General features: G+C 33.7%; 2 protein-coding genes across 3 annotated transcripts; one reads left to right on the forward strand and one right to left on the reverse strand.

The window, feature by feature from the left end:
* Positions 1-4,580: 4,580 nt before the first annotated feature.
* On the reverse strand, positions 4,581-10,290 carry LOC114139165 (uncharacterized). 2 transcript variants are annotated; one of them, XM_028008911.1, is made up of 9 exons: positions 10,153-10,290; positions 8,836-8,866; positions 8,308-8,720; positions 8,156-8,206; positions 6,851-7,102; positions 5,707-5,760; positions 5,307-5,345; positions 5,193-5,221; positions 4,581-5,101 (listed from the first exon to the last, which is right to left on the reverse strand). In XM_028008911.1, the coding sequence occupies exons 1-8, from the start codon at positions 10,184-10,186 to the stop codon at positions 5,199-5,201; spliced, it is 897 nt and encodes a 298-aa protein (XP_027864712.1). In that variant the 5' UTR covers positions 10,187-10,290; the 3' UTR covers positions 4,581-5,101; positions 5,193-5,198. The 2 variants fall into 2 exon arrangements, with proteins under 2 accessions (XP_027864712.1, XP_027864703.1); XM_028008902.1 differs by having other exon boundaries at positions 4,581-5,221.
* Positions 10,291-11,126: 836 nt separating this feature from the next.
* LOC114139666 (meprin A subunit beta-like) lies at positions 11,127-19,042 on the forward strand. The gene is made up of 14 exons (XM_028009712.1): positions 11,127-11,305; positions 11,410-11,428; positions 11,536-11,562; positions 11,679-11,704; positions 11,798-11,882; positions 12,181-12,298; positions 14,035-14,213; positions 14,402-14,620; positions 15,103-15,264; positions 16,167-16,394; positions 16,530-16,988; positions 17,093-17,266; positions 18,061-18,163; positions 18,439-19,042. The coding sequence occupies exons 1-14, from the start codon at positions 11,237-11,239 to the stop codon at positions 18,515-18,517; spliced, it is 1,947 nt and encodes a 648-aa protein (XP_027865513.1). The 5' UTR covers positions 11,127-11,236; the 3' UTR covers positions 18,518-19,042.
* The last annotated feature ends 1,113 nt before the right edge of the window (positions 19,043-20,155 follow it).

Genomic DNA, 20,155 nt, shown 5'->3' on the forward strand with positions numbered 1-20,155 from the left:
GACCTGTAATATAGAAACATATTTTTGCCACACACCGAGTCAACGGCAGTAAAGTATTTTCAGAAAGTACATTTTATAGCATTGTAGATGTAATGCATACACAGTAATACATACCAACAAAGATTAATCCAGTGTGTGCAGAAATCTGGCCTTTATTGGGATACAGAAATCAAGCGGTATTAGCGTTAATTTTGTTATATATTTAAAATATGTATGTTCAATTTAAAAGTGAATCTTCTTTATAAAAGTACTAGTTTTTCAATCAGGTAAATAAGATGCTTACTTGTAGCACTCTGTAAACTATAATTACTGCAGACTGATACCAGATAAAGTTAAAGCATGCAGTCTATTTGAAATACTCACTGAGCACTTTATTAGATATACACATTAAATTGTATTTTTACCAGATATGGTAAATAAGCCAGCTGCGTGGCAGCAACAATGTGCTTACGCATCTAGAAAAGATGAAGATGACGTGCTGCTTTAACTTGAACTTGTTGAAGTTCAAACTGAGAATCTGGATGAGGAGGAAAAGGGGATTTAAATGTCCCTAAATGGTTTTAGTATTAAAGATCTTCTGGGATTTTCACACACTGTGGTTTATACAAAACTGACCAAAGATGAGAAAATGTTCAATGGGCAGCAGTTGTGTGGACAGAAATGCCTTGTTGATGTCAGTAGTTATCTTGGAATGCCCAGCTCAAATAACAAATCTCACCTGCATCATCCAGATGGTCTGACCAGAATTTGGTTTAAACCAACATTAATTCAGAGATTCATATTTTGTTCAGGCTAATGGTGGCATAATGGTGAGGGGGACATTTTCCTAGCAAACTTTGGGTCCTTTGCACTAGCATCAACCTTAGCATTATTTAAATGTCACAATATACTTGAGTATCTTCCAGAGCATGTCTGTCCCTTTATAACAATCTGCCCAACATCTAGTGACTAATTATCTGCTGTGTTGCTAGTCATTCATAATATAGTGACTACTGACAGGGGAATAATATTGCTCTTTTAGTCAATAAGTAAGCATTTTTTTTCTGATAGGTAAGCAAATTTGATAGGAGCCAAATTGTGATGACTAAGTGGCTGGGTCAGAACTTCAAGAGTCAATTCAAGAACAGGGAGTATAAAATGCTCCCCTAAGGTTTACAGTGCTGGTGTAAAAAGAGTTAAAATAGTTTTTAAAACAGTATCCATGGACAAGACACTTTTCTCACCTTGCCTGCTAATGTTGGTCAGAAAGGCCAATGGCCAAAGCTGCAGATTTGCTTCTGTCAGACTGCTGTAGTTACAATTCAGTAGCTTGTCATGTTACACTATTGGATATTAATTAGAATAACACTTATAAAGTAATGCTGCTAGTGTTATGTATCTGGTTGTTAATCAAGTTTACTCTGTAACTCAATTTAACTCCAGTCAAAGTAAAATCAACTCTGAAAAGTTAGGATGGAGATCAGTGTAACTTTAACACTGTAAAGAGTGGAATCATATGCACCTGACTAAGCTTTTAGACAACTTTCAAAAGCCTAGTGGAGTCCCTGCATCAATAACCTATGGGTGTTTTAGCATCAAAGGGCAGTTAAATATGCCATCACATAGGTGGTCATGTCCTGATTGATTTAAAAATAAAGGCCATAGTGAGCATAGTTTTTTTGACTCTGCTGTGTGTGTATGCGTACTTGCACCAGTAGTCGGTCCATGGAATGTACGGTTAGTCGTTTGCTGTTCTTCACCTACAAAAAAATTTATAAAAAATTATTAAAATGTTTTATATATATAAAAATGCACATAAACTGTATGTATATATATATATATATATATATATATATATATATATATATATATATATATATATATATATATATATATATCAATTTACAGTAGAAAACAGATTTGCTATTAAACAATGTTATTTCAGTGGTGAAACAACAGTCACTTAACATCATCAAAGATTAACGTTTTGCAATGCCTTACTTACACCCTTTAGATATGTTGGTAATTTTCAGCCCATTCATCTCTGCCTCAAATTTCTGGATGTTGTTTGGACAGTAGATTTTGATGCTGGAGTTGGAATGGCACACTGAGCAGTTCTTTCCTACTGGACGAACTCCAGAACAATTTGGAATGTTTTCTTTAGGTTCTTTTTCAAAGAGAAGAGAGTCGTGAGGTCCAAAAATCCTCACTATGTTTGGGCATCTGATCTTGTCCCTGCAGGTAAAGCAGTCATGTGTCGTCCAATCTAGAGAAACGTGGATAAAATGAAGATATATAAACACATAGTGTGCTTCAAGTTCACTGAGTAAAAGTTAAAAGATAATAATAAACCTGTTTTAAAATATACATTACTCATTAAACAAGGGTAATTACAATTTATGGCCAATCATTTTAAACAATTAAATAAAAATAAGGGATTATAAGCGTTTACAAACATACCAGCAGATCCATGACAGATAGCTAGTGTCAGTGCTACCAGACAGCAAAGAAACACTGTAAGAGAAATAAATGTGCATTTCTACTCATGATAATTAATTTATAATGTATATATTAAATTGCTGAAGAAACTTGAGAAGTAATTTGACAAAGTAGCCAAATTACTTAAGAATTGTAACAAAATAGACTTTGTTATGTCTATCATGTTACTTTCTGTCTATAAACATCCTTTTATATCTTTTTAAGAAATTCCAAATACATTAATATCATAATAACAGTCCTGACAGCAATATGGTACACTCCAAAATAAAATTCAGTCAAACACAATTATAGGGTTTTTATAGTGACACAAACAATAAAACTGCATTGAACTGGATAACAAAGAATAACTTACACAAATAATGGTATTCATTTATATATGCAGTGGACCTAGATTAAATATCATATCCCTAACTGGCAGGGATTTATAATTGTTAATCTGAACTTTCGCTTTCTACAAAATAAGTTATTGTGAGTTTGTCTTTTCAGATCTTCTACTGCACTTTTTCTGCCCTCCATTTCAGAAAGCATGATGCAACTTATAGAGTCACTGTAATGGCTGCTTCTGCTGTCATAATGTTTTATTACATATGGTGGACATGTTCAGTAGCACAGGTTTATATCTCAGAGGATAAAGTTTCTTGTGTGTTTTATTACCTGAAAAGAACATGGAAAATCAAAAAGATACATGTTTAGTTTCTTTAATGTGATTACTGGATTTTATCAAAAGCAGTTACAAAGTGTTGACCATTGGCATTTCTGTTCCAGGTATCACCTTAGCATGTTTACTAAACATTTAGATGGATCTGTTTCATAAATTCAATAAATACAAATGTAGCAAACATTTCCTGTCTTTTGATTGTGTAGATATCAAGACTAACATTTAAAACATGTGTAAATAATTCTAAACACACCTTCTATTTGATACAGCATTATCCTATATTTATTTAGCAAATAATTTTGAAAGACTCTAGCATCTGACATTAACACATCATTATTATGATTAAATATTGATAGTCAAAAACTGTGGAATACCTGAACATTCTTGGAATGCCCGCCGAGAATGAAAACTGTTAAAAGCTTTGAATGAAAACTGTTAAAAGCTTTGAATGAAAACTGTTAAAAGCTCTGATACTAAATGTGTTAATCTCATTCAGACCAGAACAAAAGGGATGTTGCATTCATAATGTTATTTAAGGCTGGGGGTTTTGGTTAACCACCTAAGCTTCCCAGGAGTTGTTTTTGAGGCTTACAATGAGTGAAAGAAAATTAAAATTCAGCAAAAATACAAGTTTCTCAGTGACTTGTTCAAGCTAAACTAATTAGAAACTGAAAAAATAACTTACATTTTTCCTGTGGCTTGGTGATCGCACGAATCATGATCAGTTGTTGTTGCCAAAGCTATCTGGTACGTTTTTGACTAATACAGGAAGTTATGTTTAACATTTAGCCTCACCACGTGGAGGCTTTTTATTTTTGGGTAAGCGAAGGTGATGAGAGGAAGAATGCATTGATGTGTTTAGTCCAGTAGAAAATGATTACATCTCAAGAATAAATAGGTTTTGCAAGTTAACTCAATTAACTTATTACAAGCTTGTAGGTTTTAAAAGTTGTTCCTCAGAGCAAAAAATGGGGAGAGAAAGAGAATGAGGAAGAGAGAGAGAGAGAAACTCAATTTCACATCAACTCTTAAAATTATTTACACAACACTCTTGTAACTCATAAAAGTTTTGGCCTCATTGTAAATGCAAACTTGCAGTTCTTTGAGCGTCTTCTTATCGGTCTAATCACTTTCTATCAAAGTATTTCTGAGCTACTGTTAATATTGCTGTAATGTAAAATATGCTTTGGGGAAAATTAACTGGGGAAAAAAAGTATTGTCAGAATTCAGAGACTGGTTTAATAGATTCGCTGTGACACTTTAATACACTTTATGTTTCACTGATGCTTCAAACAACCAGATTTTTGAACAGTGATATCTGCCCACACAGTATCTTATTCTCATTAGTGGTCATTCTGTTTAATCAATGACTCAACAAAATGGGCAATATAAATATAATTTTGACCTACTAAAACCACAATAGCTTTAAATAACCAAAACCGTATCATGTTGGAAGTATTTTTATTGTTCATTAATTGCAAACAATAACATGTCATTAAGACTAGCATGCATTTAAAAATGAATTAGCCTAAAGGATTTTGTATTGACTTGGCAATTGATTGATTAGTAAGTCGCAGTAGTAATAAGTGTGGTTAACTACAAAGAAAAAGACTTAAAGCAAATACACAAGTGGAAAATAGCAAGCAACAAAAACAGAATCAAGGGAGTAATAGTGACTATGGGAGCCGTTTCTACCTGGATTTTCTTTAGTGCTTTCATCACATTTCCTATAATGTTAACAAATTACAAAAAGATGTTACTGTAAATAGTTAGAGATTAAAAATATCATAACTAACTTACTTTATTTTTGGGATTATTTGATTTTTGAGTTTATTATACATATACAACTAAAAAAACAAAATGTGTAAACAAAAAATATCAGAAAATTAACAGAAATGTTAAGAAGAATTATTTAAAAATCCAACTCTATGGAAAATTTAACCAACCATCTTCATTCTTCCAGACCTGAAAATAAAAATGGCATTTAAGCACAAATTGTGATGAAATAATAGCAGGTTCAGTCTTCACAACCAGGCACACTCATGATGTAGATCACCGTGATTCAGAGCAGCATCACAACAGCAACTGTAAAATGACAACACAAGTTGAGTCAAACGAAAAAACAAAAGGCTTGTTAATTTATCCCACCAACAAGATCCATAATACATACCAACACTACCCATGAGTCCAGTAAGTAAATGAGTGTGACCTACAAATGAAGCAAAAATAGTAAATAGTATTAGAATGAAAACTAGATGTTAAATAGATTTTCAAAGGCATTTTGAATTGTTTTTTGCTTGACTACCTTCTCAACAGATCAAGACAGCCCTGCTATCTGTCTCAGGGCTCAGTGGTAGAGAAAGACCCATATGTACTGGTATCAGTTCTCTGTCCAGCTATATGTGGTGTTACTCCAAACCTACAGCCAACTAGAATTGTCACCCTTTATTTTCTGCCACATTGCAATAAAAGAAAGAGCACCAGAAAACTGTGCTTTTATGACAATTATCACAGTTAATTTCAATGACCTGCAAAGGCCAATAGTGTTGTGATCCAAACCATATACATACTCGCTTCGTTAGCTGGTCCAGTAGGTGCCAGGTAAGACTTCTGCTGCTCTTCACCTGAAGGCAAAAAATAAAACATAAAATTGAGATGAATGGGCAAAAGAGTTGACAAGAGAGGAAAGGAGTTTTTTAAAAAATCTTCTCCTGAAGAAATATGAACATTTGATATAAGTCCCAAGGTATAACTTTTGTTTTGACTTTAGAATTTATAAGTACTGGTATATCACATATATTTTTCAGTTTACTTTAAAATGGCAAAACGGTGATGACATTTCAAAGCTTTCTGGATCGACACGGGTCCTCAAGGTTTGAACATTCTAAACACATCTGCATTTCAATATTATTTGAATAAATGTCTAAAACATGAGTTTAAAACTACACAGAAAAAGTGAAATAAGTGAAAAAAGTGTAGACCTAAAACCAGTTAACAATCTCAAGTAAGATTTATACAAAGACACTTCTCATCTAAGCTGATTGACCTTGTACGAAAGAGGATTAGGGCCACCAAAAAAATAAAAACACATAATTCTGACTTTAAAGTCAGAATTCTGAGTTTAAAGTCAGAATTCTGAGATTAAAGTCAGAATTCTGAGATTAACTAGACTGAGACTTTAATCTCAGAATTCTTTTTTTTTTTTTCCGGTGGCCCTAATCCTCTTCTGTAACCTTGAGCTATGTTGCGAAGAAGATTAGATAAAAATTTCAGACTCCTTATATTACCGGTACTTATGCAATAATAGTTTTGATTTATTTTAAGCCTAATTTTTTAGACATTTGTTTTATTTATTATTACAAAGGGGATTTAATTAATATGATTTAACTGAATTTAATTGAAGTCAGAGTTAATTCAACTGGCAAAGTACCTTAGAGATTATACAGGATGAGAAAGCAAAACACTTGAAATATGAGATTCTACCAAATATTGCATCCAAGTGGCCCTTTGTGATTGTAATACTACAAGTACTGATATTGTGATAATGAATTCAGTTTGATGTACTGGGCAGCTCTAGTCTGTCTGTGATGAAAATATGTCAACATATAAAATGTTCAAGGAGTTTACAATATTCTGGAAGGAACTGCAGCTGAGTTCTTTTTCATGCACTTGTGTAGTACTTCATAATACATAAGTGCTTTATGAAATACTTACACCCTTTAATGATGTTTGTGATTCTTGAGCCATTGCAATCCTCAGCCTCAAATGTTGTGATGTTGTTGGGACAGTAGATGTTCACGTCTGACTGAGACCGGCACACAAAACAGTTCTGTGTGATGGGAGGGGCTCCAGAACACTTTGGGATTTCTTCTTCAGTGGGTCTGTCATAGACCAGACGATCATTTTTCACATATATTGTTATCAGGTTTGGACATCTGGCCTTATCCATGCAGGTGAAGCAAATGCCTGTGGGTCCAACATGAGAAAATAAACAGTGACTTAACAGATTAAAAAAATAACAAACCCTTTTACTCAAACTCTTGGTTTTATGTTAGCAACATCATGTTAAAAAGATGTTAAAATAAGACAAATCTTATGATGATTATCATGGCCTGTACTAGTTCTAAGAGTAACAAGTTTAAAACAAAATCTTGTAATTTTTCTACTTTCTTCAGATCTGGCAAAACACATTTAAATACACAAATACATAAATATAAAGTAAACATTTCTTTGGAGAACATATGTGTTTTTTTATACAAAAACAAGACTATGCGCTATGCAAAAAAAATGTTTTGCTACTGGAAATGTCTCATAGTTTGTGGTGTTATGTTATTTTGCTATTTAATTTGGAGAGTAAAGCAGCAAAGTCTTGTTAGGAATGAGAGATCAGTTAATCTATGACAGCCACAAATGATAGAACGGACTATTCTTAAAACTCCACTTGTATTATAAAATGCAGATTTCAATCAACAATTATCAAAACAGATTAAAATATGAAAGGCTTGATATTACATCAGTTTGCATGCCGTATACGGACTACCTTTATTAGATGCTTCATTATTGTTGGCTACAAAGAAACTTCTTGATGCTTTTATAATAGTGAAGTAGAGGAAATTATTGTTGTATTTTTCACCGTTGGGCACTGACATTCCCGCTCTAGTTGGAATACATGCCTATCCACACAGATGGCTTCTTCCTGTCTTCATAAGATAATACTTTAGTTTTTCATAAGGTAAGAGTGAATGATAGAATCTTTGAATTTTTCTGTCAAATCCTGAAGGTTTGAATTAAGTCATAATTAGTTTTAGCTTTCCAACTTTAATTAATGATTGGCTCATTAACCTTAGCATATTGTATTGAAAGTAGTGAACCTGCATTATTTAATGACGATCAATTTTACACTTAAAATAGACGAATATATCAGTGCTCTAATAATTATTATTTTGTAAGTGAAATGTTTCTGGTGGTTTGAAGTGGAGTTAAATGAAGCACTATATTGAAAAGTTTTTAAGAACATACCAGCCGATGCGTCACAGACAACTAACTGCATTGTCATCATGGAACAACACACTGTAAAAACAGACAAGAAATACAATGTGTGTTTATTTCTCATGCATATTATTTCTTTAACTTTGAGCATAGGAAATATAAAAAGATTTATAACTTCATACCACCAATCAAGGTTTTCCACTTTAAATTTGTGCTGTGGCGGTTAGTATTTCTTCTTCCTGGAACCCTCGGATGACTCTTTTGAATGTTTTTGCGAGCTTTCTGTCTCGGGCGGCATGGAGGAAACACTTCTTTCAGTCCTCTGTCCATCTTTCCTTGAAATGGTTGCTCTTCCAGGTCAGGGCTTGACTGCTTCCTGTTTCTCGCTTCACCCAACTCTTTCCCAGTAGACACAAGGTACTTAGGCTCAAACACCACTGGCATTTCCTTCTTTGTCAGCTCAGAGATCTCTGCTTCAATAAACATGGGTCTCACAGAACTCTTTTTATTTGCATTTGTCAGCCCACATCCAGGAATGTTGTCTTGGTAATTGTCCCTGAAGACGTGCTTTATGTCAGCTGAGAAACCTGCATCACTGTAACAGACAAACAAATGTGTTTACACGCAGTACAGAAAATATTAGCTTAAATTTAAAAAATGTTGGCATTTATCAAAATGAAAGTAAAAGGGAAGACAACGGATAAACATACCCACTTTCCTGGGTGTGTATGTCTTTCCCACCTTTAAGATTAAAACATAATATGGTTAGGGTTAGATCACAAAGCAACAACATTCAAACGCATCAACTTAATATTCGGAAAGTGTATAATATAAAAAAGTGTAGAAGAAAATCTTGTAAAAATATGACACTAAGAGAAAACATTAACAATATCTGTTCATTTGCACCATATGTTGAGTACAAATTAGTAGAAACTGATGGTCAGTGGATGTAAGGTGCTGCTTAAATAGTGACTCTTATCTCCAAATTAAAGCAGATGGCTTAAATTTACTGAACTGGTTCTGCTAAAGGTTTCTTCCTGCTCAAAAGAAAATGTCCCGTTGCCACATGTTTGCTCTTGACTGCTACAAAGTTAATGACTCTGCATTTATCTGTGCCTCCTGACAAAGATTAAGCTATTTTAACTGAATATGTTGTAATTGTATTGTAAATAGGATACATTTGGACTGTTATTAAAAATGCAACTCTCTGTGGTTTGTGTGATTTGAATATATATTTCAGACACTTGCCTTCAGATGACATTTGAGATGTTTATTTGCCGTTCACAGTAATTGCTCACACAAAGGAAGTGAAACCTTTGAGAAAATTTAAGAATGCACTCTAATACTGTAGAATGAAAAACATATGTAGTATTATCTAAAAGATATTTATTTTTCATTACTTTGATCCATATAAAACCAATTCAAACCTTCTCTCTTATTCTAGGATTTTGAATCACGTTTTGGCAAAGTAGTAGCCTACAGCAATCGCTTTATATGTAACGGTAGAAAAATGCAATTTATGGGTCCTCTATAGAGCAGTGAAATTTTAATATTTTAATATGAATTTTAAATTTTAATATGTATAGACCACATAGTTTTTGAAACTAGGCCGGGGCGGATAAATGACGCAGTAAAAAGGATTTGTTAGAAGGTTTTAAATCGTACGAAATTAGGAAAATACTTTATAAACACGCACATCTTCTATGTGAACTTAAAACAGAGGGATTTTGACGCTATAATGTGTGAAATAAAAGTCAACCGCCGCCTGTGCAGCCTGCGGTGTTCAGGCCTATGCAGCCTGGACACTGCAGAGCAGAAGAAGTTTCTAACTTGCTGTCCCTTTTTAGTATAATACTGTGAAACTAACCTAAGAAGAATAATTATGTATAACACATAAATTAATGTGTGTTTCATAATCGGATACATCAAAAAACATCTAGTACCTGTTCATGTCTGGAATGAATGAAATGCCTCCATCAAAAAGTACAAATATCAATATCATCAAAAATAAATATTAACAAACTTACTTTCTGGTTGTGGTTCCTCATATGTGAGAGCCATTTTAGCAGCAAATACGTTGATTATGACTGCAACAAAAACAGAAGGAAGGGAATCAATGTGAACGACGGAGTAATTACGAAAGCAGAGATCGGTCTGCTTCCGCTTGTCTTTTACAGTCAAAATTGCTGTTGTAATAATTTATCATATATTTCCCAAGGGCGCCGTCTGCTGGAGAACTGAAGCGTTGACTTTCTTCTCACATTATCGTAAAACAGTATTAGTTGAGACACTTTTATAAATCGTCACCTCCCTAATAGTTTTTTTTTGTTTTTTGGGTTTTTTTTCCAAAATCACTTTTCGGAGAAAATGACTCAGGCCAGTTTTAGGAAGGTGACGAAATGCAAAAATATTCATTCTCAATTAAATCTAAGTCTTAATTCTTTGCCTCCAAACGTGAAATCATTTGCAGCTTCTAAAGTTTTAGTATTCAACTCAACTTGTATTATGTCAATTCACAACACATGTCCTCTCAAGGCATTTCACAAAAAGAAAAACAAAAACAGTCCAGTGACACACCTACTGGTGTATTTTCTGATTTGCGTTAGTAGATGCAGTATGCCATGATCTTTAACTTACAGCAAACCGGTATCTTCAATGCTAAATTCTGCATATATTAAGATTGCCATTTTATAAGGAATCACCATAAAACAATGAGTTCTTAACTAATCTGGGTACAAACTTCAAAATCTAAATAGAAAATAAATTTGCAGTTTTTTGGGAGGGTTTTTTTTTTTCTCAAAATGTTATTTTTATTTATTAAAATTAGTTCTGTTGGCTGAACAAAATGTAAATGAAAGTATGTGGTGATTTTTTTTTTTTTATCTATACAAATATGATCCATAAAACATTATCCAGGAAATCCTTTGGGCTTCTCTATCAATCATTAAGTTTGTATGTCGGAAATTAAGCTGTTTTATATAAGGCAGCTGAAGCTATTAAAGGTCCACACAAATAAGAGAGAGGCACAGTAACCCAGCTGACTGGACTGTCTGGCTTTGAGGAATACCTTGATTAAAACGTTTCAATATTTAGGTTCTATACAGACATATCATGAGGATAAAAAGCTACATTCTTCTTATGGTAAACTTGGCTGTTTCATCAGCACACTCCATCCCAGAGGTAAGTATCTTGTTTATTGTGCTGCTGTCCTATAGAATGTAGCATCTATTTTTATATTTTTTAGTTTTTATTTATTTATTATTATTTTTTATGTTTGAATTCAGGTGGATGTAGAAATAGTGGGTAAGTTCTCCCATGCATTTTTTTTCATGTTAAATAACAAAACTCAATTATTTCAAGTGATGTCTTCAATTATTGGCAACTCAAAACAGGAAATCTTTTTGTTTTAGATGTTGGCGAAAATAACATCACAGAAGGTAAACTGTTTTTGTTCTGGTAAATCAACTCTGGTGAGATTTTCAAGTCACCCTACTACTAACAATACATTTTAAATCATCTTTGTATAGTAATTAACTTCTATGGTTTCTCTCAGATTTAACACTTGATGATATCCGGGAGGTAAGCTCAGTATTTTTGCAGGCAGTCCAGTGAGGTGTAATTGAATGCATTTTGGGGTTTTAAATGTTTTTGTCTTATGCACTGATATCTCAGCCTTCAAATGCTCAAAAGAGTAGCATTCTTCCTGGGAACAAACTGTGGACTTCTCCAGTCCCCTATGTTTTGGACAAAGGCCTTGGTAAATATATTGTTTCACTCCTACCAGAATATTTGTGACTATTAGTGTATTCAAATTCTTAGGATTGTCTTATTGTAGGTGTAGAATTGTATAGGCAATTAAGGGATCATGAAATAATTTTAGACTTTACTGATCAGTATCAATAAAACTTTGTTGCCTCACAGTTATTGCAAAGGGAAAACAAACTAATTGCAGAATATTCAAATTAATGGCTTTAGAAAGTTATTCTTAGAATCATTACATAATGTATTATCTGAAATAAAATGATCTTTTCCTTTATTTTCATGTAAAATGGAAGACTTGAAAGCTAGAGGAGTCATCCTGAGAGCGTTCGACCAGTTCAGGGTCAAGTCATGCATTGACTTCAAACCCAGAGATTCCGAGGTGTATTACCTTAACATTCAAAAATTAGATGGGTATGTATACAATTTCCTTTTTGCTTCCTACTTTTTTTTAGTTTCAAATAAATACATTCCCAATGCAACCTATCCTAAATTGAAAAATGAAACTTCAACCAGGAAACTAAATTATTTATAACCGCATGACTCAAGATTAATTTCAGTAAATTGTATTTGTGCTACTTCCTGACAACATGTCACTAGTAATTTGGAAATTGTACTTAGCTATTTATCCTACTTCCCGTTCCAATAACATTTATGCTTAATAAATAAATATAAAAAATCTACCCAAATGGATTGGTAAATGGCCTGTTGTTATAGCACTTTATCAAGTTCAGATGACACTACACTACATTTAGTCATTCATGCACACATTCACAAGTTGATGGTCGTAAGTCATTGTAGCCACAACTGTACAGGGGTAAGAGATGAAGCTGCTATACATCTGTGCTACCGGGTCCTCTGACCACCACCAGCAGACAAGGTGGGTGGTGTCTTGAACAAGGACACAACTCAGTTAGACAAAGTGAGGGTTTTAACCAGTTAAACTTCTACCACCGTCACCACCTTTGTCCCAGGAAACGTACCATTTATTAGGGATAGATAACAGAAAGTGTGTGATAAAGTAGCAGAAATGACAGTTATCAATGTCAATGTAGACATGAATCTGTCACTATATATAATCTGAAATCTAACATACAAAAATGTTGCTCTAAGAATAAAATTGATCAGTTTTAGTTTATGAACCTTCAGTAAGCTCAGACTGAAAGCTGCACTGGTAAACATTATACCATGCTGGTTCAAATCAGTTACGTTGAAACCAGTATGATATGTTTCAAAAGATAGGCAGCATTTTATTATGCTTCTTTTGAAATGTAATGATGCCAACTACACTATCAGTTTTGGGAGGTTGCAAACGTCATTAGCTAGAGTTTATCTTTATTATTACATGATGATTAATTTTCATTACATTTCATAAATGTATAGCGTCATATATTATAAAACCATATCTCTGCCGTTAAAGATGAGCAGAGTTTAATTTGGACTTTAAAATTCTGGTTTTATATAAGGGATTTTTTTCATTTGTCATAAAGGGCCCCTGCATTGTATTAGATTTGTGCTAACTTGGCAGTGGGAAGGTCAATCTTCTATGGTTGAACTTCAGCCATAGATAATCATTTTATCTATAGATAATCATTTTATCTATGGTTGAAGATAAGATGAAGTAGAAAGACAAACTCAAAAATAAAGTAAACAACACTGTTGTGTTGCAGAGTTTGTCCATATATGTATTAATTGTACAATGCAACAAAGACCATCTCACATACTCTTTCACTTTGTGAAAAGTTTTATGTGAAGATATGATCTGTACTGAATATATTTTGACAAATAGGTCATTTGAATCGAGGAAATTTTGTAAAACTTTATTTGACGGGGTGTGCATGAGACTGACGTGGCACTGTCATAAACATGACATAAAACCTGTCATGAACATGAAGGAGTCTTTATGAATGTCTATGACTGTTGTCATGAAGTGTCATTTAGTAAATAATGACACTTTAAATGCAGATTTACTCTAAAAGTTGCCTTAAAAGTTCATTAAAAGTGCCAACTTTGCAGTAAAGCATCATTATTTGCAAAATAATGCAAACTTGGCATTAGACTTTCAAGACAACTTCTAGAGTAACTTCATATTAAAAGTGTTACCAGAAATTTTAATGCAACAATCATTGACAATCACTTTTCCTTTGTAGGTGTTGGTCATATGTTGGTAGAATATTTTCCAATGGACAGGACCTTTCCATTGGACAGAACTGTGATTTTGTTGCAATTGTTGAACATGAGATCCTTCATGCTCTTGGCTTCTACCATGAACAATCAAGATATGACAGAGACAATCATGTGCAGATTGAATACAGCAACATCATAGCAGGTTTGGCATTTTATTTATTTTTAACTGCTTTGATATGTTCAGTAATTAAATACATATTTTTTTTCTACAAATTGTTGAATATGTCTAATTATTATTAACAAGCTAGTTAAAATTTAAAGCATTTATCTTTATTTTCTTTTCTAAAAACAATTTTGTACTAATGATGAGTTTTTCTCATTGTCATCCAGGTAAGGAGCATAGTTTTAGAAAGGTTGGCAATCAAGACAGTACCACCCATGGAAGACCATATGACTACCTGTCAGTGATGCACTACCACAAAAATGCATTCAGCAATGGCAATGGCCCTACAATTATTACCATAAATCAAACATTTCAAGATATGATTGGTCAAAGAGTGGAAATGAGTTCCAGTGATGTTCAAGAGCTGAATCTTCTCTACACATGCAGTAAGTGCTTAAAGATTGTTGGTCATTTGCAGGGATAACATTTTAAAATTATTGAAATCAAACTGGCTCATTGTCTACAGATCTCAATTTAACTGGTTTAATTGTACTTTTCAAAGTTCAAACCCAATTTGGTTACTTAGAAGATATATTTTTATTTTTTGCATAGTTTAGCTTGCAATAGACATTTGTGGAAGAATTTGTTTTTTTAAAGTCAACAAGTAATTTTTGTTTTAGACAAATTAAAGTGATTTCATTGAAGATGAAAGTCTAAAGTAGAATTGAACAACTGAAGTTGATTTATCATCTCTCTATTCTTTTAATTTCTAAAGTTTAAATAGTTTGTATGTCATAAAAGCTGTTGATATTTTATCTGAATAATAATACAGTAATGTTTACAGGACAATATCGACCAAACTGTCCTCGTTTATTCATCAATTCTGTTGCCAATTAAAAATCTCTTATTCATATTTCTACTTTCTCAGATTCAGCTGTGACCTTCAAGTTTTACTGTGGCTTTTCTAATAAGGATTTATGCCAAATGAATCATTACTTAAACAGTTGGAATGGCTGGGAATTGGTTACAAAAGCTAATGGGGGTCCAAGCTCCGACCACACCAGTCTAGCAAATGGAAATGGAGATCAAGGTAAGCTTTCAAATCTAAATGGTAAATGACAAGTGGCATGTACTAGCATATGTCTTTTTCAAGTCTAGAGGACCCAAAAAAGCTTCAGTCATTCACCCAGTCATGCCCCCATTCACACGCTGATGGCGGGAAGCTACTGAATTGTAGCTCCAGTGGTCTGACACTCTGACAGAGGCAAGGCTGTCAGTCATTGCTGCCACCAGGCTCCCTGATCCCCACCAGCAGGTGAGGCGGGTGAAGTGTCTTTCCCAAGAACACAACAATAGAGACAGGCAGAGTGGGGATCAAACTGGCAACCCACCGATTGCATCACAAACATAAATACCATATTCTTGTTACAAATTGCTGAATACAATTAAGCATATGTGATATAATGTATTTTTCATTGTTTTTCTCATTTCCATAAACAAAGATTTAAATAATTATTTCAGAATAACCATCATTATTATTAAAAAATATATATATTTTAAACCTGAAAGTTTAATTATTTTGTAAATAATCCAACAGATTTATGTTCTTTTCTGACACATGTAAGTCCTACTAATTAACTCTAAGAAAATAAATGAAAACTATTCATACACATGATACATCTTCGTGGAAATGATGACACAGGAGAATTTACCCCACAAACTGATTATACTAATAATTTCATTTATTTTTTTGGTCAAGCAGAATTGTGACGGACACTTTTATGTCTCAATCATGTCAACAAATCTTTGACTCTGAACAATTAAAGGTGTTTTATTTTGGTTCCCTTTGTTCCACTGCAAAGCTGTAATTTTCTCAAGCTGTAAGATGAACATATTATTTACCCCAGAAGAATTGAAATGTCTTCAGTCACAATACAGTATACGTCAACTTCAGTTGGACGAGATTTAGTATCTTCTTTTGTATCATTTTAGGTGAAGAATTAGGATTTTTCATGCATGTCAGCACAGCATCAGGTCAGGAGGGACAGTCGGCTCGGCTCGAGACCAAGATCATGCATCCTAGTAGGAGATGTAACATCCAGTGTCTGCAGTTTTACTATTATCATTCTGGAAATAAAGCTGATGAACTGAACATCTGGATTAGAGAGTTTGATAAACAGGACTCCAAAGGAACTCTTCGCCTCATGGAAAAAATCAGTGGTAGCGTATGAACACTAACAAAAACTAACTTCAAAAATTTTCAGTGTTTACATTTGTTATGACAACATGCATTTTCACCTGTTCATGCAGTTCTGCTTAAATAATTCAACAAACTTTCAAAATGTCCCCCTGTAGTTCCACCAACATGTCACTGGAAGCTCCATCATGTTTCTCTTAATGCCACCAAAGATTTCCAGGTGGTGTTTGAGGTTCAGAAAGGGGCGGGAAACTCTACAGGCGGCTTCTCAATTGATGACATCAACCTCTCTGAGACTGAGTGTCCACACGTGGCCCTTCAGATTGATGAAATTGAGAAAATAATAAGCACAAGTACCTCAAGAACCACAATATACAGCCCACGACGGTACTCCAAAGAAGGCTATGCTTATCGAGTTGCAGCAGTTGTACAGAATTACAGGACATATGTTGGAATGTTTGTGCAGCTCTTGTCTGGTAAATATGATAGCCAGCTGAAGTGGCCTTGCTTGCAACGAGAAATGACTTTCACATTGCTGGATCAAACCCCCAACATGCAACTGCAAATGTCAAAACAACAGAGCGTTGTTTCTCTCCAGACTCACACGAGCTCTAGCGGTATGTTTATGAAAAAATAGGAAAATCATGGCAAAATAACATATTCCAAGTAAAATCGCACAATCCATATCCCATGTTCATCATACATTTCTTCATATATACAGGTACTATTGTCTGGGATAATCCTCGTGAGACTGGAACTGGTCTTTTTTATGAGAATGATGAGTTAGTCTATGGTGGAGTTCTTTATGGATACCCGGATTTTGCAACTTTGGAGGATCTGCAATCCAGAGAGGTCATAAAGGGAGGAAGTGCTATTTTCATGTTTAACTTTGAAGGCAAGTTAAGTTTTTCTTTGTTAAAAATAAATGTGAAAGAACACTGAATTTCATAGCACTGTGGTGTCATTGCTATGATTGTACATATGTGCTCTCTTGAAGCTTCAGGTATCTTGACTTCACTAGGTTATGCTTCAGGGTTCCTGCTTTCAGTAAAAACAAAAAGGTTCCAGTTTGAAAAAAACAACTGATCATTAAAGGATCAAAGGGACACAATGGACTTGTTGAAAAAAAATTGCTTTAATTTTAAGTAGAGGTCTGAATAAAATGAATACTGGCCATGACATTGTGATCACATTTTATCTTCATTAGGATTGTTGTCTACTGTGGAATACACTTCTGTTTCTTGTTACCATGACAAAAAAACAGAAAAGCTATTTGTATAAAAAAAGGGGGGGGAAGTCTGAATAAAACACTCAATTTTCCAATAAATTGGTGGGGATGGGAGGGAAGTAGCATATGATGTACACTTTTACACTTGAAGTCAAATTCATTCTTAAACCATTACAGTATTTTTTATTATTATAAGAATACCAACTTATAATGCTTATAGTATTGTATTATTTATTTTTGGAAACCCAGTCACAACACTTGGTATACAAGGCATATTGAGAGCTTTATTACGGCATTATTGATTGATAAATACCAGTTACTATAAAAAAAGATAACATCAACAATGACATCAAGATACCAGTGCATTGAAACTGGTGATTTGTTGAAAAGGTTCTGTAAAGGTGAAAATTTTCAACTAACTGAAACTGCATTTTCTTTCTGTAATGACTGTCCTTCCTTAGATCTCACTCCGCTAAATACTGCATCAGTTCTTCCATGTCCTCAATTAAGACCAGTGGACATTACAAATCCTCCCCCGAACCTGGATGAAGACCAATGCTCACAGTGAGTGACGGTTGCAAATTAGTGATAAACTATTTGCAACAAAACATCACAGTAATACATTGCATAGCATATTAACTTATATTTAATTAACCCTGTTTAGTAAACTGCTTAGTGTCAATGGGAAGTTCCCGTTTTCACCTCAATAATTTATAATCGTATTGTTGGCATTATTGCATAATTTTCCTGTAAATGGTGTGATACATAGATATGTCTTTTTTCCAAGACTATTGAAAAGTACTTAAAATCTACAATATATAATTTATTTACTTTTCTAGTACACATGGATTCTCTGCGGCTGTGGTGCCCTACCCATTCCTCATCTTCATTCTGGCTGCGATGCTTCTGGTGCCGTGATGCACACATTCACGTTTCCTATTTTACATCGACACCATCAGTAAAATCCCTCTGTTTTTTCCAAGTACTTTATGTTGTTTTTTTAAAATGAGTAAAAGAGGCAAGCATCATGAACAATTATTTTTGAGTAGATGTGGGTCACAATTTAAAACAGTTTTGTTTGTTTTCAAAGTGTAATCCTGAAATTCATTTGTCAGCAATATCAACATTTTGTGATGGATTTTTCTTTGAAGCATTTAGATTTTATTTTGGAACATTGTTTAGACAATACTTATTTGAAGCTAGAGTTTCTTTTGGTGCATTGATTTTGTTATTACAGGCTAATTATGATGAATTTACAATATTTAGATGTCATAATTGCATTAAATTGTCCGTCTGTAGCATATTTTACAATCGTTCTTGGTGCTACATTTGAATAAAAAAAAAGGTTTAAATAAATGCGTGGTATTTGTTGACACATTTATTACAGATTCACAAAATCGTCAACATCTATATTCAATACGTGTATATTTATTTTAATGTCAAGGTTCTGTTAGTTCTGTTTCTGGAAACATTTAGAGAAGTAATTAAAGGTTAAAATCATTCAAAAGAGGATATATAATTCAGTAAACAGACATCCTAGGGAAGTTAGAATACATGACAAATAATTATAGAAAAATGTAACAATAAAGTGGAATTATTTTTTTTCCATTTGATAAACACTTCTTTATTTAGGCATTTGCTTTGAGTGTAAAAAATGTCTTTGTCCTCAGTACCAACCAGTTTTATATATGTGCATATATTTGTTGCTTATCTCCCATTTTCCTAGGCAAACCTTCCTTTAACTAGGTTTACAACATCTAGGCCATAAAGTCTTTATGCTACAACTTTAGAGAAGGCATTACTCCTTTACATTGAAATTAGACGATTGGCAAACAAACTCATTGTCACATTCAAGAAACCAGTTTTCAAAGATTTGAGCTTTGTGAAATAGTGCATTATCTGTCGTGAAGTGAGTGTGTTGATGATGAAGATTTAGGTTGTGAGACCCAGGATAAGGTGGCGAAATAGTTTAATGCAGTTTAAAGTTGTACACAATGCCAGGAACCACAAGTGAACGAGACAAATACAAACTCAAGGAGGCAAACAATGACAAGGATCCAGTGAGGAGCAGGAGACACAGGTGAGGTTAAATACACTGAGGCTTAATCAGGGGAACGAGACACAAAGACACAGGGACCAAAGAGACCAAAATACATATACAGAAAACCCACGTCCTCACATTATTTACTGGAAGTATCAAATGAAAGAGGGATAAACTTTGGTCAAAAAGGAATGAACAGTAATACTAAAGTATGTGGTGGCAATGTTTTACTTCTACTCATTAACTAAGTTAAAAAGTTACCACCACCTTGCCTTTCATTTTTATGCCAAATTCAGATTCTTGATGCAGATTAGTTTGACTGAAGACTCATTTGATCAAAAAACTTTTCCAGTCTTTGATTGTTCAGCTTTGCTGAGGTTGTGCAAATTGTGGTCTCAGATTTCTGTTCTTAGTTTGCAAAAGACATACCTGAGCGTTATACGGTCTTGATCTTTCAGTTTTGTTATGTTTTTGGTTTGGTATTTGTCCTTTATTTATTCTACTGACTAGGTTGT

This window comes from Xiphophorus couchianus, chromosome 3 (assembly GCF_001444195.1).
Source record: "Xiphophorus couchianus chromosome 3, X_couchianus-1.0, whole genome shotgun sequence".
Lineage (NCBI taxonomy): Eukaryota > Metazoa > Chordata > Actinopteri > Cyprinodontiformes > Poeciliidae > Xiphophorus > Xiphophorus couchianus.